Below are 19,227 nucleotides of genomic sequence, written 5' to 3' on the forward strand. Positions count from 1 at the left end.
AAAAAGTCTACAGGCTGCTTTAACATATTGCGTCTAGCAGCACGCTGTAAAAGTTTCGTATCGATAGTAGTATCGCAATATCGCGTGAAATACCTAAACACTCTCGCTCGCTCTTTGGTGCGAACCGCATAGCATGTTGAGTAAAAAGGTGAGCTGAACCTGGGCCGTTGTCCATACCTTTTTTTTCCTGAGCACCAGCAACATTTGAAAAGCGGTCTTCCAGCCCCCATGTAAATTGTAATTTGTTCTGCCACGAAAAACAAACAAAAAGAAACTTTAAAAAACAATCGGTCTCACAGATGAGCGATGCCAATACGAAAACGCTGACAAATTTTGAATTTGGCGCCTAGCTTGCACGTAACAGAGGGCCTAACATAGGGCCCTAAAACTTAACATCAGTACGCAAATATGAGCTCTTTCGCTCTCTAGTGAGTGGATTCCAACTGGATTGCAGGTTGCGATGATTTAAGTGAGTTTTTTCACTTTACACGAAATGCCACCAAAGTATATCCAGCAACATGAGGCACGGCATGGGCAGCAACATTCTCAAGCAACATGATGCACAATACTCCAAGTATCTCACAGAAGTATCTCGCAAAAGTATCTCACAAATTTTTCGGACGCGGACAAGGAAACAACAGAGATATTTTTTTTGTCGCATTTTGCGCCGAGTTTTCCCACAAAAATATCGAATATTATTGCAATAATTCATATAAATTCAGCATCCACGGTCGGCTGTTTTTTTTTAATCGAGCGCGGTTCGTCAAGAAGTAAATAAATGAAATAAAATAATTCGCTCGTGCATTGCAACAAGTCTTAGGTGCCGGGTCAGCGGGGATATTTCGGGTTTTTGCGGGCCACGCTTGAAAGTGAAAACATACGCACACGCACTCGCACACGCACACGCACACATGTAACGACGGTACTAAAACAGCATCAAAACATACGCAAGAAAATCAGACTTCCCCCTCTCCCCCACCCAGCCCGTCTTCTTACTTTTCTTTGCTGTGAGACTGTGAAAAAGTGCAGTGCGAAAATGGATTTAGAAACCGCCAAGAAAAAGAGATAAACGAAATGAAAAGTTATAAATAAATATATATGCCATGAGGCGGCGGCAACAGCAACAGCAACAACAACGGCAAAAACAACAACAAGAACAAAAAAGAAGAAGAGCAGCGGCCGCAGCAGCGGCAGCAGCAGCAGCGGCAGCGGGACGGCAGACAGTCGCAGGGGACGTGATTTCTCTTGTGTTCTGCCTGTTCTTCATTCCCCCTCCGCACCTTCCAACCCAGCAGCCACGCCACCCCTTGCTGTTTGTCTCCCTGCCGCTCCCGCTCTCGCTCTCACTCTCTTCGCAACAGCATCCCGCATTTCATTCAACGGCGCACATGTTTTTGTTGCCGCCTCTGTCTTTCACTGAATTGAATTTTGCGCCTGCTGCTGCTTCTCCGCTGCTTTATCCTGTAATCCTTTTTGCTCGCTGCCTTCGTACTCAGTTCATTCGATTTTTCTCACTCTCGCTCTCACGTTTACTTCTGCTGCTGCTGCCGCTGCCGTCCCGCAGCATCCCAGCACCCAGCAGCCAGCATCCAGCAGAGCACCCAGCGCCAGCAGACTTCTCTCTCACCCACACACCGACAGAGCAGAGGCGTGCACTCAGCTGTGGCGGCTATCTGCGTGTCTGCTTTGCTCTGCTCCTTCTTGCTCTTCTTGCTGTTGTTTTTCGTCCTCTTCTTCCTCCTTGGAAATACAATAAAATCAAGGAGTATCAAATAAATGTGTGCGCCAGATGAGGAGCAGGAGGCTGTCTGTCGGCTGTGATTTATGAGAGAGCGACTGAGAGAGAGAGAGCGAAACAGTACTCTCCTTTGTCGCCTCTGTCGTCCGCCAAATATTCGACTGCTTTGAATTCCAATACGAATCTAAAGAAAGAACTGATGAAAAGCGAAATGATAAAATACAATGAATAAAGAGCGATCCGAAACGGAATAGTTTCTGGCCCACTGTACCGCCGTTGCTGGCAGAGGCATCTCTTTTTTGTCTCGCGTTTGCGCCGTGTTTTCATTTTCGTTTTCCGTTCTCTTTTCTTTTTTTTTTGCGCATTTCGCTTTGGCAATCAGCTTCTGTTTTCCTTTAAACATCCTGCTGGCTGCGGGCTGCGGGTGGGTGCGGAGGACAGGACGGCCAGAATAGTCCCCAGAGCAACCCCTAACAAAACAACAAAATTTTGAAACACAATTTTTGTATTCATTTCGTGTGCCGTGTGTTGAGTGTGTGCCTGTGTTGTTCGTCCCGCTTGCACGCACGTGTGCGACATTCAAATTCAAATTCGAAAAAAAACTAGTGGCAAAGTGGAAATAACAGCAAAACCAAAGTGGTGTAAAATTGTGTAAAAATAAGAATATTTTTTTTATACATTTTTTTTCCTTCCTCCTTCCCCCCCCAAAAAAAGTAAACAGAAACTACAGAAATAAGGCTTGAAAAAGAGCTAACAAATTGTGCCAAAAATACAAGGAAAAACCAATGAAATTGATGCAAATTTTAAAGGAAATAAAAGCATAAGTGAACAACCAGTAAAGTAATCAAGGAAAAGAAAAGAGAAAAGAAAAAAAACAAAGCACGGCATTTGTTGGGCAGTGTAAAAGCGCGTATAGAAACCGAAAATAGAAGGAGAGGCAACAACATAATTCGCGACGCCAGTGTTCACATAAAAAGCCGTCAAGCTGTGGGGCTCAGGGCCATTTTTTCTTCCTCCGCAAGGAATGTATTATCCGGTAAGACAAACAGAAACAAACAACAAGAAACATTTCCCAGTCGTAAATATCCATCCCCCCAGACACAAAAACAGAGAAAAAAAAAACATCAACAAAAAACAGAAGCAGAAGCAGAAGCAGCAGCAGCAGCAGCAGAAGAGAGGAGCAACAATGGCATTAAAAAACTAAACGCGGCTCAATTTGCTATTTGCGGCTATTGTTTGTTGTGTGTCCACTGTGCACTGCTAATACCCTGTAATCGACCCTCAGACGAAGGGGGGAGGGTTGGTTTGCCGGCGACTGTAGAAAATCAAAGCAGATGCTTTATTCTGGTATAAACAATGTTTCTTCAACAATGTTGAAGAGTCTCCTCTGTTTAGAGGGGGGTATATGCTAGTCGGGAATCATTCACTCTCTCACTCTTTCACTGTTTACTTTTTCTTTCGTTTCGTTGGCCGCGGAGTGTGCCAGAGAAGAGAGAGGGAGAGAGAGAGAGTGAGTGTCTTTTGTGTTTGCTTTACTCTCAATGGAAGGCAAATCTTGGCTCGCGCTAAAATCCTTATTAGACGAACATCTCTCACTCTCTCTCCAGCTGTCCATCTCCCTATGCACGATGTTTGCTCATCTATTTGCTCAGACAACAACAAATAATGTCAAATTGTGTATATTCACACGTGTGAGAGTAGAACAGAAAAAAACACAAACACACACACACACACACAGCAAATCCACTTCACTTCCAAGCTCTCGCCTCAGACAATTGTTGACTTTGTCGAATATATGTACATATATATATGGGTTATAAGGTAAGAAAGAAGGGGAGGCACGACAGACAATCCCCAATTTCTGCTTTCTGGTAATTTGATAGCAAAAAAAAACCCAAAAACGAAAAAAAAGTGCGGGTCGAATTTGCGGCTTTCTGGATTGGAATTGTTATACCATTGGTATGCCCTTGAAAGACCAAAGTACTGTAAATCTCTGTTAAATGTTGGTATTAATTTCAATAATTTGACATGCCCTTAGAGGGTGATAATCAAGTCCGCAAGCTGAAAAGAGTACAAGAATTTCGACTCCACTTGACTCTGTCTCTGACTCTGTCTTTGTCGCGGTTCAAAAAGGTATTATATTTTTCTCATTAAAATCGGATATATATAGAATTCCATTCCCCCACAACATTATATAATTATCGCTTGCCTTTGCCTTTTCTCGCTTTGGATAATGAGACCCAATTTATTGCCAGATCATTTGATACCCTCAATGTGTTAACACAAGACTTGATTTTCGGTTTCTCTGATTCTCCGATTCTCTGATTCTTTGGTTCTTTGACTCTTTGGTTATTTGAATTTAATTCCCACGTCTAGCCGTACTAATTGATGGCTTTCTTCTTTTCGTTGCAGGTACGTTTGTTCGATATGCTAATATCAATGGGTAACAAAGCTGCTCAAGTGTAGTATGATTGATCAAAAAGTTGGCCTAGGGCCTGGATTTTGATGAATGGCTAGCTGGCTGGCTAGCTGGTGGAAGCGACCAAGAACAAGTCTCTTAACTGGTTCTACAAACTGGGTCTGACTAACGAGCCCAAAGGGCTCAAAGCAGGTCTTCAAATGCAAGCATAATCCATGGCTTATGCCGGTCAATTTCATCATAGATAATACCTCTACCTCTACCGAAGCATACTGTACTGTATTTATATGTTATGCTTAAATCGCAAGCCAAAAAAAAAAACACTTTGCGGTTAACTGGGCACGCACAATGGACTTCCTCTGATCTCTCTCTGTGTGTCCCCCGCAGTGCTGCCATTTTAGCTTGTTTCAGGCCATATATTCAGCAGTTATCGAGCTGGAATTTCTCATTAAATAGTCAAAATTCTTGGCATATTTTCTGGATTTTTATTGTGGCATAAAAATAATCAAAACTAGGTTTTTGCCTCAGCTATCAATTTATTTAAAAAAAAACCCTAATAATTTTTAGCTTATTTATTTTCGATCTTTAGCCATTATTTGGATGTAATCTAGCTTTTATTGAGCCTTAAATTCTGGCAGCACTGGCATCTCAGGTCCCCTCCCCTCCCCAGCCGCATGTGGCAAGTAGCAATTTATGCCCACAAATGTCGACGTATAACAGTTTTATGCAATTTATGTGCAATTTTTCAATTGAGCCACAGACCAACCGACGACCGACGACCGACCAGAGGAAGGTTTCACTTAATGCGAGAGACTCTCAGGTTTCGTTGCATTTCAGTTTTTTTGTTTTATTTAATGCGAAATTGAAATGTTTGAGAATTGAGTTGTTTTGCTTAGAGCTCTGATGACAGCACTCGAGTCCAGTCCAGGGAACTTTTAATTGCAATTTATTTGAGCGACATTTGCGAAAGGCAATGCCGACACTGAACGATAGGAAAACTTGTATAGTTCCAGGAAATGTTGTACGACTGAAACTTGTGGAATTCTGTAAAGATCTAGCAGTAAAGCTAGCAGATGTATGTACATCTCTCAACTCTCATCTCTTGCTGTCTCCCTCTTTATGGCTGCCCTTTGGGGGCTATTAATTATGTTTATTTTGACGATGAAACCCCAACAACGTTCGTTTGAAGGTTGTTTGGCATCTCGAAATGAATTTCATGAACGAAATTACTTTCACTCAATTAGGTCTTGTTTATGGGCTTACATTATCCGAATCCGGCGCATGTGTCCGTCCGACTTTTACTTTGGGTAGATTTTCCATTTTTTCCATTACCCAAAAGTGCCCATCAATCCCTGCCCCTGCCCCTGCCCCTGCCAGCCGACCCTGGGCCAGGGCCTGTCCGATGATTGGGCCAGGTTCTAGTCATATTTCAATTTTCAATTTTTTCTGCCTTGATTGATGATGCTTTTCGGAATGTAGGCGGCTGCTTCGGAAGCCTTAGAAAGTTCTGGTGGGATGGAGGATGATGCAAAGTGTGTGTGTGTGTGTGTGTCCGAGGCCCGCATCTAATTGAGTCCGAGTCCGTATTTCCAGGGCAAATGATATGACAATTTATTTCAATTAAAGTTGATTTAAAAAATTGCCATCCATTCCACACAGTCTCTCTCTCTCTCTTGCTCTCTTTCTTCCTCTCTCTGTCTGCCCGAATAGCCTTATTCAAATGTCCGCCACTCTCTCTCCTTAGTTATGTAAAATGATGAGGATTTCTCTTAATTTCAAAGTCGATAAAGATTTCATCGGCCGATATTCGTATTGAATAATTGAAAAAATCCACTTGTAAAAGGAGAAAAGTTACATATTGGAATGCAATCCAATCCCCAGTCGTCCCCCCCAACCCATTAATTGGGGAATTTTTCACATATATTGTGAGGCGCTGCCGAAAGGCAATTAACCCAAAGCCCGTTAATCGTTAAGGCGATCTCCAAAGTGCATGTACCAGTGCCAGTGCCAGTGCCGGTGCCAGCGCGAGTCCAAGTACCAGTTTTGTAAATTTCAAATCGCAAAGCAGTTCAAATAAAATTAGCAAACGACTAAATTGAAATGTATTTTTAAAAGGTGGACAAGTTAAAGATGCTTGAAGCACGAAGGATACCCAGTAGGGTATCAAGAACTAAGGCACATGGAATATTGCCACAAGCCACAGTCCTAGCCTTTGATCTAGCCTTTCTAAGGGACTTATACGCCCTTCTTTTAGTGAGGCCTAGCCCTTGATCTAGCCTTTCTAAGGGACTTAGACGCCCTTCTTCTAGTGAGGCCTAGCCTTTGATCCACCCTTTCTATGGGACTTATATGCCCTAGTGAGGCCTACAGGGTATGGATAAGATGCTAAACGGCTGTAACCGACACAAGTTCACAGTTCCAGAGAAAGAGAGACAGAGAGAGAGCAAAATATAAACAAAACAAACACCTACGGACAACCTACGGCCATGTCGGATGTGAATGACCGAAACTTTATTGAGCACCGCCCCCCGCACCGACGCTTAGGCAGAGCCACCGGCCCCCGCCCCCCCCTCACATGCAAATTATTCGGTTCAACGACGACGGCGCGACGCTAATCGCAGGTGTCAGTCACACGAGTCCCGCCCTGCCTCTCTCTCTCTGTCTCTGTCTCTGTCTCTTGGCTTCGGCTTCTGGCAATTAGTAGGAGCGTCGCACGCCTGCGCCATGAGTCAGCGGCAGACCCCCCGCAGTCGCAGCAGCCGCAGCAGCGCTAGAGGTTGGTCAAACTGTAACAGGTTTTTGTCAGCCGCCCGCCCGTCTGTCTGTCTGCCTGTCTGTGTGTCCCTCTTTGTCATCGTGTGGCTGCAGTGCGAAAGTAACGGTGGCAACCAGATCAATGCGACTGCTCTAGGCGGCTAGATCGGTTTGGCTACCCTCGGAGACCCAAAACTAGCTGATGGACATGCTCTAATTGAATCGAAACGCGTTTCAAGGGGTTCCACCTATTCGATACACCGCCGACGTCGACGCCTCTCTCTCTCTCTCTCTCTCTCACTTGTCGAGCGCGACAGCTCAAGTTCAACGAGAATTCTGCTCTACATAACGGTAACTGTAGCAGCAATGCAAAAAAAAAAGAGAGCTCTATTCTCAGGCCGTTCCATTCCATTGACCGTTAAGGGCACAGCTACAAAGAGCAGAAGCTTTTCTAAAGCCGCCGCTATCTATGGCTTGATCTTTCGCTCTCCCTCTCCCTCTCTCTCTTGTAAGTACTCCATTAACAGTTGCAGTTCATTCTTTACAGCAGCAGAGACTCTTTGGTTCCACTTAACTGCCATTTCGTTTTCATTCAACCGCTCAGTCGTACACAGTAACGGGAACTGTAGCAGCGGCAGCAGCAGCGGCAGCGGCATCTAAATTAGTTCCATTCCATTCTGTTTTTGCTCTCCCTCTATCTCTCTCTCTCTTTGAGCAACGCCCCCACGTGCTCTCGCTGCGGATCGACGACACCCTCGACAAATTTTTATTGTCGCCTCGATCGCCCCTGTCTGCATTTGTTTTGCTTTTTTATTTATCGCACGCCGGCTTTTGTTTTTATTTATCCCAGTGTTGGGTCGCTCGGCGCTAGTTTAAACGAATTTTTTTTTTGTTCTTTTCTTTCACCGCCACCGCCCCATGGATGATATTATTGTTGCGGTGCTGCTGCTGGTTTTTGACTACTAAAATTTACATTTTATTTGGCCCGTCATAAACGGGATTTTATTGGCGGCCTGTTGTATATGTAAATTTTTGTTCTTTTGTCTTTTTTTTGTGTTTTGGTTTTTGGTTTTTTATAGAAAAATCCAAATATTTTGCGATTGAGTAATCGAAAAGAAGGTTGATAAATTTTAGATGAAAGAAATCTAAGTTTTGCCTATTTTTTGTTTGAATTCACACAATTTTTAGTGGAATTCCATACCATTTTGTTACGCACTGTATCTCTATTGGCTGCCGTTCTGTTTTTGGTTTTGATTCTTTGACCAAACAAAAAAGTGGCCTAAACAACTTTTGAATGGATTTTTATTATTTTATTTGTAATACAAATAATTGCTGTAATACAAGTTTTCGCTGGACTTTCAAGTGAATAGATTTAAGCTTATTTTATGGGGGGTATTTTCTTTAATTTATCCACTGATTCATTAGCCCCTTTCCAGCCATATCTGAATCACACATTCCCACAACCGGAAATATTTAGAGACAGGCAGTCTATGTTTATTTATAGATTGCTGCATTCATTCGGATAATATCGCTGTAAATATCTTTCATAATTGAAAACTATGCATAATTTATGCAAATCCAATTAATCAACAATTAATGGGGTGGAGTGGGGGCGCCCCCCACCCCCCAGCTACGCCGGCAACAATGTGTCTCCTCATGCATATTTACACGATTTTTAGCCATAAATTCTCGGCTACTGCCAAAGGCGGACGACGCTTTTGTGACGTTGTTTTTGGGGAATGTAACATTTTGCATTTTTTTTTTGTTTTTCTGTATTTTGTATTTTTGTTCATTTCGTTTGCATTTCATTTAATGGCGCCGCCGGGGCTTCGCCTCTTCGTTGCATTTAATTTATTGGCCGGTTAAAAATGTGCAAAATGTTGGGGGCTACTTGCTGTGGAAAAGTGTAGATTTTCCTCAGCCGCATTTATTGTTGCCAATTAGCATAAAGCGACACTCAGTCACCAGGCACAAGCCAGCCTCCAGGGCAACAACAAGGTGAACAAGTGGGGTTGCATTCGAAGATGCGCTAAACACGTAGATGGAATACATGGGTATGGCGGTGGTGGCGGTGGAGGCGCCATTGTTTCGTTTCGTCTGACTTGACCATAAACGAGTCTCTCTCTGACATCATCATCATCAACCCGACTGACCAACTTCTGACCTTTACAGCTGTCCGTTGGCGACCTTGATAGAGATGCTTCTCCTCCTCCTCCTCCTCCTCCCTTTATGGCCTTTTAATTATTCGCAATGGCCAATCGAAGCTGCATTTGTGGCCAAGCCAAAGCCTTGGATGAATCATATACGTAGAGGTTTTATTAAGAGATTCTTGCGGTTGCAGTAAAATAATTGCAATAGTCTTCAATAAATGAAGACGAATTGCCGTTTCCGTTGTGTTTCCTTGGGAATTTTCACCATTTCCCTGCTTCGAGTTTCTGCTTCGGTCTCCATGCCATGGCATTGACGTACGAAATTCCTCGGGAATATTCTAGAAATGTTCTTACTCTCTAGGGCCGTTCCCCCTCGACTGGCGATCGTCTCTGACCTCCTGGAGTGCATCTGTTGTGGCATTAACCCTTATATATGTACATGCTCGAACATATGCCAATCCGCCTTGCCGATCACCCCTTTAATTTTCATTAAAATGTTGATGTTAATTGCAATTTAATATGCACATGTGAGAATTTTTTTTTATTTTTTTTGCTTTTCTTCAATTGAAATTGATGTCAAAATCGTGCTGCAGTTGAAGGCCAGCCAGCAACAGGCCTCGCCAAAAGGCAAAACGAACAACAACAAAATTTTTAACTTTTAATAAACAAACAAATTAAAACTAAATAAATAAAGTGAACAAAAAGGCAGATGGCCATAAAAGTCAACAACAACAACAACACAAAGTGAGAAAAAAAAAAATACATTATGAAAAGTTTAATGTAAATTATGGAAATCCATGAGACCGCGATTGTTGCCTACGACAGCGCTGCTTAATAATATTTAATGCAATTAAAAGTGCACAAAGAAAATGAAGCCCTCAATAATGTAACTGAAGATTATTACCAAAAAAAAAATATTCAGAATAATTTAAAATTGTGCTTATAGTTATTAAAAATTATACACGCATATAAAAATGGTGCCTGCAATTTTTAATAATATTTTTGAAGGCTCTTTTGGTTTATTTATAATTTATTTTCCTCGAAATGCCGAAATATATTTCCTCGAGGGCGCTTCAATTCCAATGAATATCGACTCGCATGCCCATTAATTCCCCTAGAGAGTGACCCAATGGTGGTTTAGCGCAAAGAGGAGAGACTTGGTGCCGTGTTTTTTTCCCATATCCTTCGCCTCCTGCCTCTCGCCTTCGGCAACATCTTGTTCATTAAGTCATTTCGAACACTTGGCAATTGGAAAATCCAATTCCTGTTCTATTCCTTATCCTTTCCAGCCAACGTTTGTATCGTTTCCTGGCTACCACCTCGCCCCACCCCCCCACCTCCCACCGTCAACTAATTCCCTTTGATTGCGAATGGAGTGGGTGGAGGAGGAACTGAAGTCCAATCGTAGTGTTTCCTGCCTGCCGAAATAGACAATTTCCTTTTCTTATTAAATGTTATTTGTATTTCACTCACAGGCCAAAATGAACGACGCGTCGTCGTTGAAAATGCCTGCCACCGCTTGACTATTTATTTGTTTTTAGCTGTTTCGTTCCTCGCTCCTCGCACTTCCCCTCAGCCCTCTCCACCCAGAGTGGTCCCTTTTGGTCCCTGGAAGCGCCCACCCCCCACCCTTCCACTGACGGGATCTGTGTCTGTCCTTTGAACATCATCCAATTACACAGCGAACCGCACCCGAGACACGTGTGCAGCATCTGTTACCAAGTTGTGTGCCGCCGTTCCGTGCCGCACTTGGAATCGATTGATGGCGTCCGTCGTCGTGGTGAGCAGCGGGCAGACGGGCGGGCAGAGCAGCGGGCAGAGCGGAGAGTGAAGTGGAGGACAGAGAACGGATGAACGGACGGGACGGCACACTAAATCGGTTTGGTCCATTCCCTCGTTCCGTGCCCGAACGCAGTGAAGTTTGGCAACGTTGCCACAAACTCTCCTTTTGATACCCTGCACCGACAGAGGGTACTTTGGGCTTTGAGCAGATGTTTGCAGTCCACAAAAAGGGTCCATAGGGCCATCGAATGTTCTAGCCCTCTGAAACGTTTTCTCTTTTATGTTTAAAACAAATCAAATTGCGAGTCACTTGCTGAAAGGGGAAGCCGGCAAAAGGAAACCAAAAACGGTGACGGGGCAGCCATGGGTTAACTGCGTAACTGGGGGTCAGGGTCGTTCTACCAAGTGCAAAATAATGGCCAAGGAGGAACGACAGCAGCAGTGAAAGAAAACTCATACATATTATATGTTGTACCTCTAGAAAAAATATGTATAAAAAGTGTTGGTGGCGAGGGGGAGGGGGGGGGGGGGTTGGAGGGTGGATGCCAAGTGGCAAGCAAGCCGAAAGCCAACCCCAGCATTCACCATTGTGACATTTAAGAGGCTCACACGAGTGGCAGCAACAGCAGCAAAGCTCGGCAGAGAAGCTAAAAACAAAACCCACGCACACACCCACACACCCACAACACCACCCTGAAGCTCTTTGCCACACCATCCCCAACCCCCGCCCGCCCCTAGCCTGCTCCACCGCTATGGACCACCCATATTCGCAATTCCCAGAGCAACCCTCAGGGGCAGGCCGCCGCCGCCACCGCCGCACCACCACCACCAGCACCAGAAAGGTGTGAGGTGCAGGAGTCGCTAGAGCCCCCAGACGGAGCGTCCTGCTGCTGCTGCTGCTCCTCAGTGTGTGGCCCCTCAGGACCAATCTCTCTCTCTCTCTCTCTGTTTGTGATTCTCGCATCAATGTGTATGTATCCTTGTGCCTCCTCCTCCTCTCTGGAGGAGCACTGCATACTTTGTGGCGTGTGCTGTACGGCAGGGCTAAGGGGGGGGCAGCTTCCGCTGTTGCTGCTGCTTAAAATAATTAAAAATCAATATTTAAACTATGCAGTGGGCGAGGGAGATGGGATAAGTAGAAGCCCTGCTGGGAGACCCCACAGATGGCCAGTCAATCGGAGGAGCATTCCCATGAATGGACTGCTCCAATACATACATAGATCCCCGTCTCGAGGCAGGAAAATGTTGGCCCCCCGAAGATGTCCAACTTTTGCGGCACTTTTATCGCACTTCAAAAAGTCTCCCCCCCGTCCCGCGTCCCCCGTTCCGCGCCCCTAGCATATCGTTATAATTTTCTCTTTTAAGGACAATTTGCATAATTTTTAATGTACAAAAAGAAGAATTTAATTATACCTTCCTTGGCATTACATAAATTTCTTGTAATTTGCATACATTTTCGTCCTAGAAAGAGGCCCCCCTCCCCCTCACCTATACCATAAATTCTCTTGGTTTTAAAATGATAAAAAATAATTATTTACGAATCAAATTTCAATTAAACTGATTTTCAGGCAATTTGCCAAAATTGATTCGAAAAACGAGTCAAAGTCTTGGCCGCAAATCCGTTTCGAATAAAATATGAATAAAATAAAGCTTGAGTGCGGGTGCGGGTGCGGGTGGTGGTCCGGAGTCTGGAGTGAATAAATCACAGAAAATATCACAAATTAAATACTTGTATAATACACAGAAAGTGAACGAAATATGCTGCCCGAATTATGCCCGATGACAGGTTCAATTGATTTATAAACTGAAGTGAAATTCCGAATTGAATTGCAATTTTATGGAAATTTCTCTCGGCAATGAAAAATGCCATCTCATATATCATCCAGGGATCAATATAAGAGTTGAGCGTTAAGCGCTGCAGAGAATACGATATATTACAGGGCAAACCCGAAAACTGCCAAACCCACACAAAACAAAAAAGCAAAACAAAGTTTTAACGCACAAAAGTGTTTCCATAAGCGGTTTATCCTATCTCTGGCTCAAACTTTTCCCCCTGTGGCCACATTAATTAACGCCATTTTTCCCAACGAACCTCCAGTCAGCTCCCGCATTAACATTGTCATTCATTGGTCTGATAGCCGAAAAATGTCCCACATCAGGTGGAAGCCAGTGAGGTTCATTAAATGCTCGTCACAGTGTGTGCCACCAGTCTGTGCTGCCTGCCATTAGATATAAAGCCCAATAAGGCCGCATATAAAGAAAGATTAGCACTGAGCGAAAAGCACTTGAAAAAATACAATATCTCATGCGATTAAACCTTAAGAAGAGAAAATACTGCCAAAGCGAGGAAAAGACTTCTTCCAAAGGCTAGAAAAATCTTGAAAAATCGGGGCACAAAGTTCTCAAATCAAGAACAACCTGCTTAAATGTGGAATATTCTATAAATACCTGGAGTCAAAAATTATCAAATGATATCCTGTAATATTCGAATATTTTATTAACTATTTATTAATTTTATTTATCTATTTTCTATTTTCTCTTTTATCTATTTTATTTTTTAAAGAAAATCCATACTCCTTTTTATTTTAATATATCCCATAATATTAATATTAATCCCATTTAATATCCCATAATATTGGTATATTTTATTAATTATTAATTCAATTTTATTTTTTCCCATTTAATATCCCATAATATTGGAGTATATGTTATTAATAATTAATTTAATTTTAAATAATTTATTTTAATAATTACTGAAATTATATTCCATTTTTATTTTTTAAAGAAAATATCCACATTTTCTGATTTTTATTTTTGTCCATAATATTGAAATATCTGATTTATTTTATTTAATTAATAAATGTTTAATTTATTTTACATTTTTAGTAATTTTTTTTAAAAGAAAATACTTTCATTTTTTGATTATATAATTTTTTAGTCGTTTTCCGTAAATCTCTTTGGCGATCCGTCCCGTTCGTGATTTGTGGCCACTCGCTTAGGGGAAATGTGTTAAGCGAATGCCTTCCAGTGCCACAGAGGCCACTATTTTTGCTTAGTGTATAACTTTATGTGAACTCTCGGATTGTTTCTGCTGCTGCCACATCGCTGTTGCCGTTTCGGGCCAATGACAATTAGGCTGGTGATAAGATAAGCCCAACGGAAAGCCGCCTGCCTGCCTAAACCAATTTCGGTTCGTTGGTTGCTTGTTTCGATGGTTTTCTGTTGTTGTTCTTGGGGTTGGGGTTGGGGTTGGGGCTGAGTAGAACCCCTTTTTATCTCAAAATTAAATGGCGGCAGCTGTCACAAAACACACGCACACGCGCACACACACACGCACAGCAAAGTTCGAACTTTGACTTTGCGTTTGCCATTTTTGTTGGCGAGGCTGCTGTCAGGGGGTGGAGGGGAGACTCCGCCTCAATCACAAAACTTTTGCCACACGCAAAATTAGTCTCTTTTTTGTGAAGCGGCGTCTGTTGTTGTTGTTTGTTGCATGTTACTGTCATAGCAGCACACTTCTATCCTTCTATCCATCTATCTATCTATCTATCTAAAGCATTCAGAAAAGATACAAAGATATGTGCATAAATGTATCTATTAGTTGGGCTGCCAATCAGCGTTCGACAGTGAAAGGAATGTGCGATAGAGAGGTGTGCCGCCGCCGCCGTCAAATGGATACAAAAACCCATGACAAGGCACACAAAAAGTATCTTTCGGATACATGCAGCAACAGCAACAGCAGCACAAGCCGCCGCCTGACAACTTAATTTTTTGGGGCTTTTGCAATTGTCGTCTCTGCCCCACCTAATACCTGCATCCCCGCACCCGCCACCTCCCTAATGCCCTTTCCCCTCCCCCGCCGACTGAAAGATGATTTCAATTTCCAGTCTTGTCAGAGAATTTTCAACATAAATTTACATTATCCCCCGAGTGTCGGCTCAGAGATCCCATCAGCCTGTGTGTGCCGCATGCCGCACGCCTCTCTGGCTCATGCGTCGCTTGCCTCTTCATGCGTTGATTGCTTTAGGGCGTTCCCCCATGCGTCATATGTGCTGCTGCTGCGCCCTCTACTATATCCCCCATATCCCCCCTGCCATCCCACCCCTTTTTTTTGCCCTTTTCTCCTCCGAAAATTGCTGTCAATTACATCGCTGCAATGTGGCCGCACAGAGGCAGAGGCCAGGAAAAATGGGGCTTTTCCTACCATGAATAAAATATTAATTAAAGACTTTTTGCTTGGACATCCGCAAAAAACAGCAAACCATTAAAAAAAAAAACAACAACAAATTTCGGGACTGAGGGATGAGCCAGGAGCCTCCGTCCCAACTTTTCCCCCATGAAAAGTGCCCGAAATGTCACGTGGAAAAGTGATAATGAAAAGGCCATATAAAAACCCTTTTGTTTTTTGTTTGGGCAAATTAATTTCAATTTTCCAGACTACGAAAAAGTCCACATAGAGCCCCATAAAATATGACACACCCTGTATTTACGAGTATTTTTGCCTCAGCTCAGAATTTGCTGCCTCCATTTTGGCTTTTGGCAAAATGTATATTGATTGGGGTCTATTCTGTGGCTAGAGAAATATTTCTGGATTCTGCCAGATTTTGGGAACAATCTGCAGTGAAATTTGACCCACATTTCGGCTGAGAAACAGCTGCTTCTGATGGACAGCTAGTTGTAGCCATGAGAAGGCTCATCCTCCAGATACAGATGCAGATGCAGATGCAGATGTTGCAGCTGCAACAGCAACATCACCATGTGGAAACACTTGAAAGACAGAGAGGGCGAGCGAGAGGCAGATAATTTATATAGTGTACGATGTACTGTTTGTCGAGTTCTGTGTCGTAATAAATTTTCAAATGTCTCTTCGCCCCTAAGGCTCGCCGCCAAGTAAACTTTTGTGCTGTTTGTGCATTTGGGAACCTTGGAAATTGTCTGTCATGTTGAATGCAAATCCAAAACGAACCCCTCCCCCCACCCCACCGCCACTTCCGTCCTTGCTGCTGCTCTCGAGAGGAGGTGTCGAGAAGCATTGTCTGAGCGGGAGAGGGAGAGGGAGGGGGGAGGGGGAGAGAGGGCATTTTACACACATATGTTTTGGGTTCCTCTCCAAATTAATTAACTTCACAGCTGTGGCAGCTGTAGTTCTCTCATAATCATAATAAATCAACAACAGAATACGTGAAGCCATCTTTCTACCATCATATAAATATGTATATTTTCCAAAGACTTTTGCCCTTCCAAAGGCTGCCCCTCTTGAGACACAACTCCCCTCCCCTCGTTCATTGGCTTAATTAAAAGTACAACGATTTCGACAAATTCTAACTCATTTCGCGGGTTTCCTGCTGTCATCGAAGCCCATCATTAGGCCGAAAGCCAAAAGCCGAAAGCCAAAAGCAATTAAAGCCTATGGAAAAAAAACGTTTGTGAAATCTTTAAATTTTTGAACAATTCAATCAACAAAAAGCGAAACGCACAACAAATTATGAGTCGATACACACAGAGAAAAAAATTAAATATAAAAACTAAGATTAAAAAAAAAAAAATTTATTATGAAAGTATTTCATTTAAATTAACATATATAGTATTTCATTATATTATATTTATATTTAAAATAAATATATTTCATATTTAAACTACAATTTTTTAAATTTAAATAATTATATTTATTTATAATATTTATATTTACTTATAATATTTATATTTATTTATAATATTTATATTTACTTATAATATTTATATTTATTTATAATATTTATATTTATTTATAATATTTATACTTAAAATAAATATATTTCGTATTTAAATTACAAGGTTTTATATTTAAAATAAATATATTTCCCACAAATTAAAGATAATATATTTATTTTAAAGAAATTTATAATTAAATTGAATATGGGCCCTACGACAAAGACTTTTAAATACTTAATTCTTGCTTAAATCAAAGTAAATTCTATTTAATTTTAATTATTATTTTAAATATTTGTTGCTTTTTTTAACCTATGCCATTTTTTCTCCGAGTGTATTTTTGTGTATAGAATAATTAATCAAGAAACAAATTTAAAAGAGAACTGCGCGAAACGCAGAGAACGATTTCGTTTTCTCATTGAATTTCTGAGTCTTTGAGACTCTTTTTTTTTGTATTGTTTGTTATGTATTTATTTGTTGTATTTTTTTTGCACGCTTCAAACTTCAAGCTTCAAATGCGATCTCTGTCTTTGTCCTTGAGTCGAGGCTGTCCAGTCATCCAGTCATCCACTCGGCTCAAAGCCCTGTCTCTTGGATGGGCTTTTGGCTTTTGCTGGTGCTGGTGATGGTGGTTGAATGTCTGGTCTGATTATGACACTGCCTCTGGGAAGCCTTGCCGCCCCTCCGTGCCACCATTCCACCACCATCCACATCGTAGTGGCAGTAGTAGTCGTCACAGATCGTCGCGCATTAGAAGAACCGGAATAACCAGTGGAAAATTGCGCCAACATCCACCAGCAGCCAGCAGCAGGCAGCAGCAGGCAGAAAACGCGATTTTGCGAGTGCATTAAACTCCAGTTAGTGACAGTGAAAGTGGTTGGCCCGCAGTTGCTAACTGGGCCTGTCTGTCTGTCCCTCTGTCCCTCTGTCCCCCTGTCTCTCCACTGGGTCTAGTGCCGTTCGGGTGGGTCTGCATCCAGTTACATGACCAATTTTCATTTTATTTGAAAGGATTGCTTGGCTTTGCTTTGGTTTTGCTTCGCTTTAGGGCGTTAGCCACCGCAGAAAAAAAAGGGCCAGCAAAAAGGTTGCAATTTCGATAAATGTTTGTTGTTCCGGAAAAAAGAATGATTGATTGAAGCAGAGTTTATGAGAAAGAACCATTGAATACCCTATATTTTTGTACACAAATTCCCTTCATGGGATCTTTCGCTGGAAACCAATCAAATATCTTTGGTGGGGAGTAGAGAAATTACACACACAAAAATCAGGCTTCCCTTTCAAAATGTTTAAGAATATCTTAAAATACATTTTCTGTGGAAATTTCTACTTCGAAAACTAACAAAAATTCATGACAAGAGCATACAAAAAAAAAGAAAAAAAAGAAGAACCAAAATGCATTCAGAAAATATTCCCTGAAACTCTTAATGTTTTTTATTTTTGTTTTTCTTCAAATGGGAATAAATATTTCTGTATTTCTGTATTGCTGTATTGCTGTGGTGTTCGGTTAGTGCAGCTTGCCACCTGAATGGTTGTTGCAACACAAATATGGCGACGATGCGCGCATAATTTGCCATTTCCGGTTACCCAAAAAAAAGAGACAGAGGCAGAGGCAGCGTGTGGCAGGGGGCAGTGGGCAGGGGCAGTGGGGGGCTGTGACGTGTTGAGGTGACAATAATTTTTCATATATTCATTTATATATTTTTTATTATTATTATTTTCTTTGAATATGCACGCGCGAGTGGCAATAATTTATTCAATCAACGCGCCACACACACACACACGCACACACTGCAAATGAGGCACTCTCGGGAAGGGTACCGGTACTCGCACACATTCTGTGGGGCACTCAGATACACTTTAGGCGCACAGAAACAGCTACAAACAGCGGCACTTGGCATGCAAAGAGAGAGCGAATGAGAGAGGGAGAGCGACAGAGCGGCAGAGGGAGAGAGAGAGAGCGAGGAGCCGCCGCCTAAATTGTCTAATGATGCCATCATTTGAGGCGGACACACAGCAGCAGGCACACAGCACCGTTTACGATGGTCTGGCGCGGTCCCCGGGCTTTGGGGCTAATAAAAATTTACGCATTGTTGCTTGGGCCATGAGGCAAGACGTGCGGGGAGTCTCTGGCGCTCTGTGGCACGTGGGGGGTTGGGGGGAGGCAGGAAATGCTGCTGCCAAACACAGGAAGCAACACTTGATGCGCAGTTATGAAATGGAAAAAGCTGCAAAACAAAAAGAGATACAATATGGAATGTGGAGTGCCCGGAGGGGGGAGTGCGGCCTCCTGAGGAGGATTGATGGCCGCAACAATAGGGGACGGGGGCGGCTGGCGGGTATCTATGGCCATCTACGGGGCAAGCACTTTGGTGTGTGAGCAGCGTTTAGCATTTAGCTGGAGATAAACATTGAAGTATCTGTAAAATGTAAGATAGCTCTCATGGCTCTTTCTCCCTCTCCTTCTCCCTCTCTATTTGCGGAGAAAGATACAATCTCTTTCTTTGCAGCCATCAAGAGATCTCTCTGTTTCCTTTTGCTTTTTTGCTTTTTGCTTTCTGCTCAACGGCTAATTGCAAATTGTTGCGCCTCGCTTTTGGCACCTGATGGGCCATATTAAAACCGCCAGAAAGAAAAACTGACAGCCGTACGGCTACAGTGTCCCCCGTACTCTATATGTGTGGATATATATATAT

General features: G+C 42.6%; 1 protein-coding gene and 1 long non-coding RNA gene across 43 annotated transcripts in view; one reads left to right on the forward strand and one right to left on the reverse strand.

The window, feature by feature from the left end:
• Rbfox1 (RNA-binding Fox protein 1) overlaps nucleotides 1-19,227 on the forward strand; it is a 126,779-nt gene that overhangs the window by 36,935 nt on the left and 70,617 nt on the right. The window contains exons 1-2 of one of the 42 annotated variants that reach the window (XM_033384791.1): nucleotides 513-820; nucleotides 2,453-2,774. The exons of 37 other annotated variants lie outside the window; for them this stretch is intronic. In XM_033384791.1, the coding sequence (XP_033240682.1) occupies nucleotides 2,763-2,774 (12 nt within the window). In that variant the 5' untranslated portion in view covers nucleotides 513-820; nucleotides 2,453-2,762. Of the gene's footprint in view, nucleotides 1-512; nucleotides 821-2,452; nucleotides 2,775-19,227 lie in introns of those variants that run through there. 4 more of the 42 variants (XM_033384792.1, XM_033384790.1, XM_015187662.2 and 1 more) reach the window with 4 other exon arrangements.
• LOC117185073 (uncharacterized) lies at nucleotides 1,322-2,453 on the reverse strand. The gene is made up of 2 exons (XR_004470581.1): nucleotides 2,010-2,453; nucleotides 1,322-1,934 (listed from the first exon to the last, which is right to left on the reverse strand). It is a non-coding gene; the product is annotated as an uncharacterized lncRNA (long non-coding RNA).

Source organism: Drosophila pseudoobscura, chromosome X, assembly GCF_009870125.1.
Source record: "Drosophila pseudoobscura strain MV-25-SWS-2005 chromosome X, UCI_Dpse_MV25, whole genome shotgun sequence".
Taxonomy (NCBI): domain Eukaryota; kingdom Metazoa; phylum Arthropoda; class Insecta; order Diptera; family Drosophilidae; genus Drosophila; species Drosophila pseudoobscura.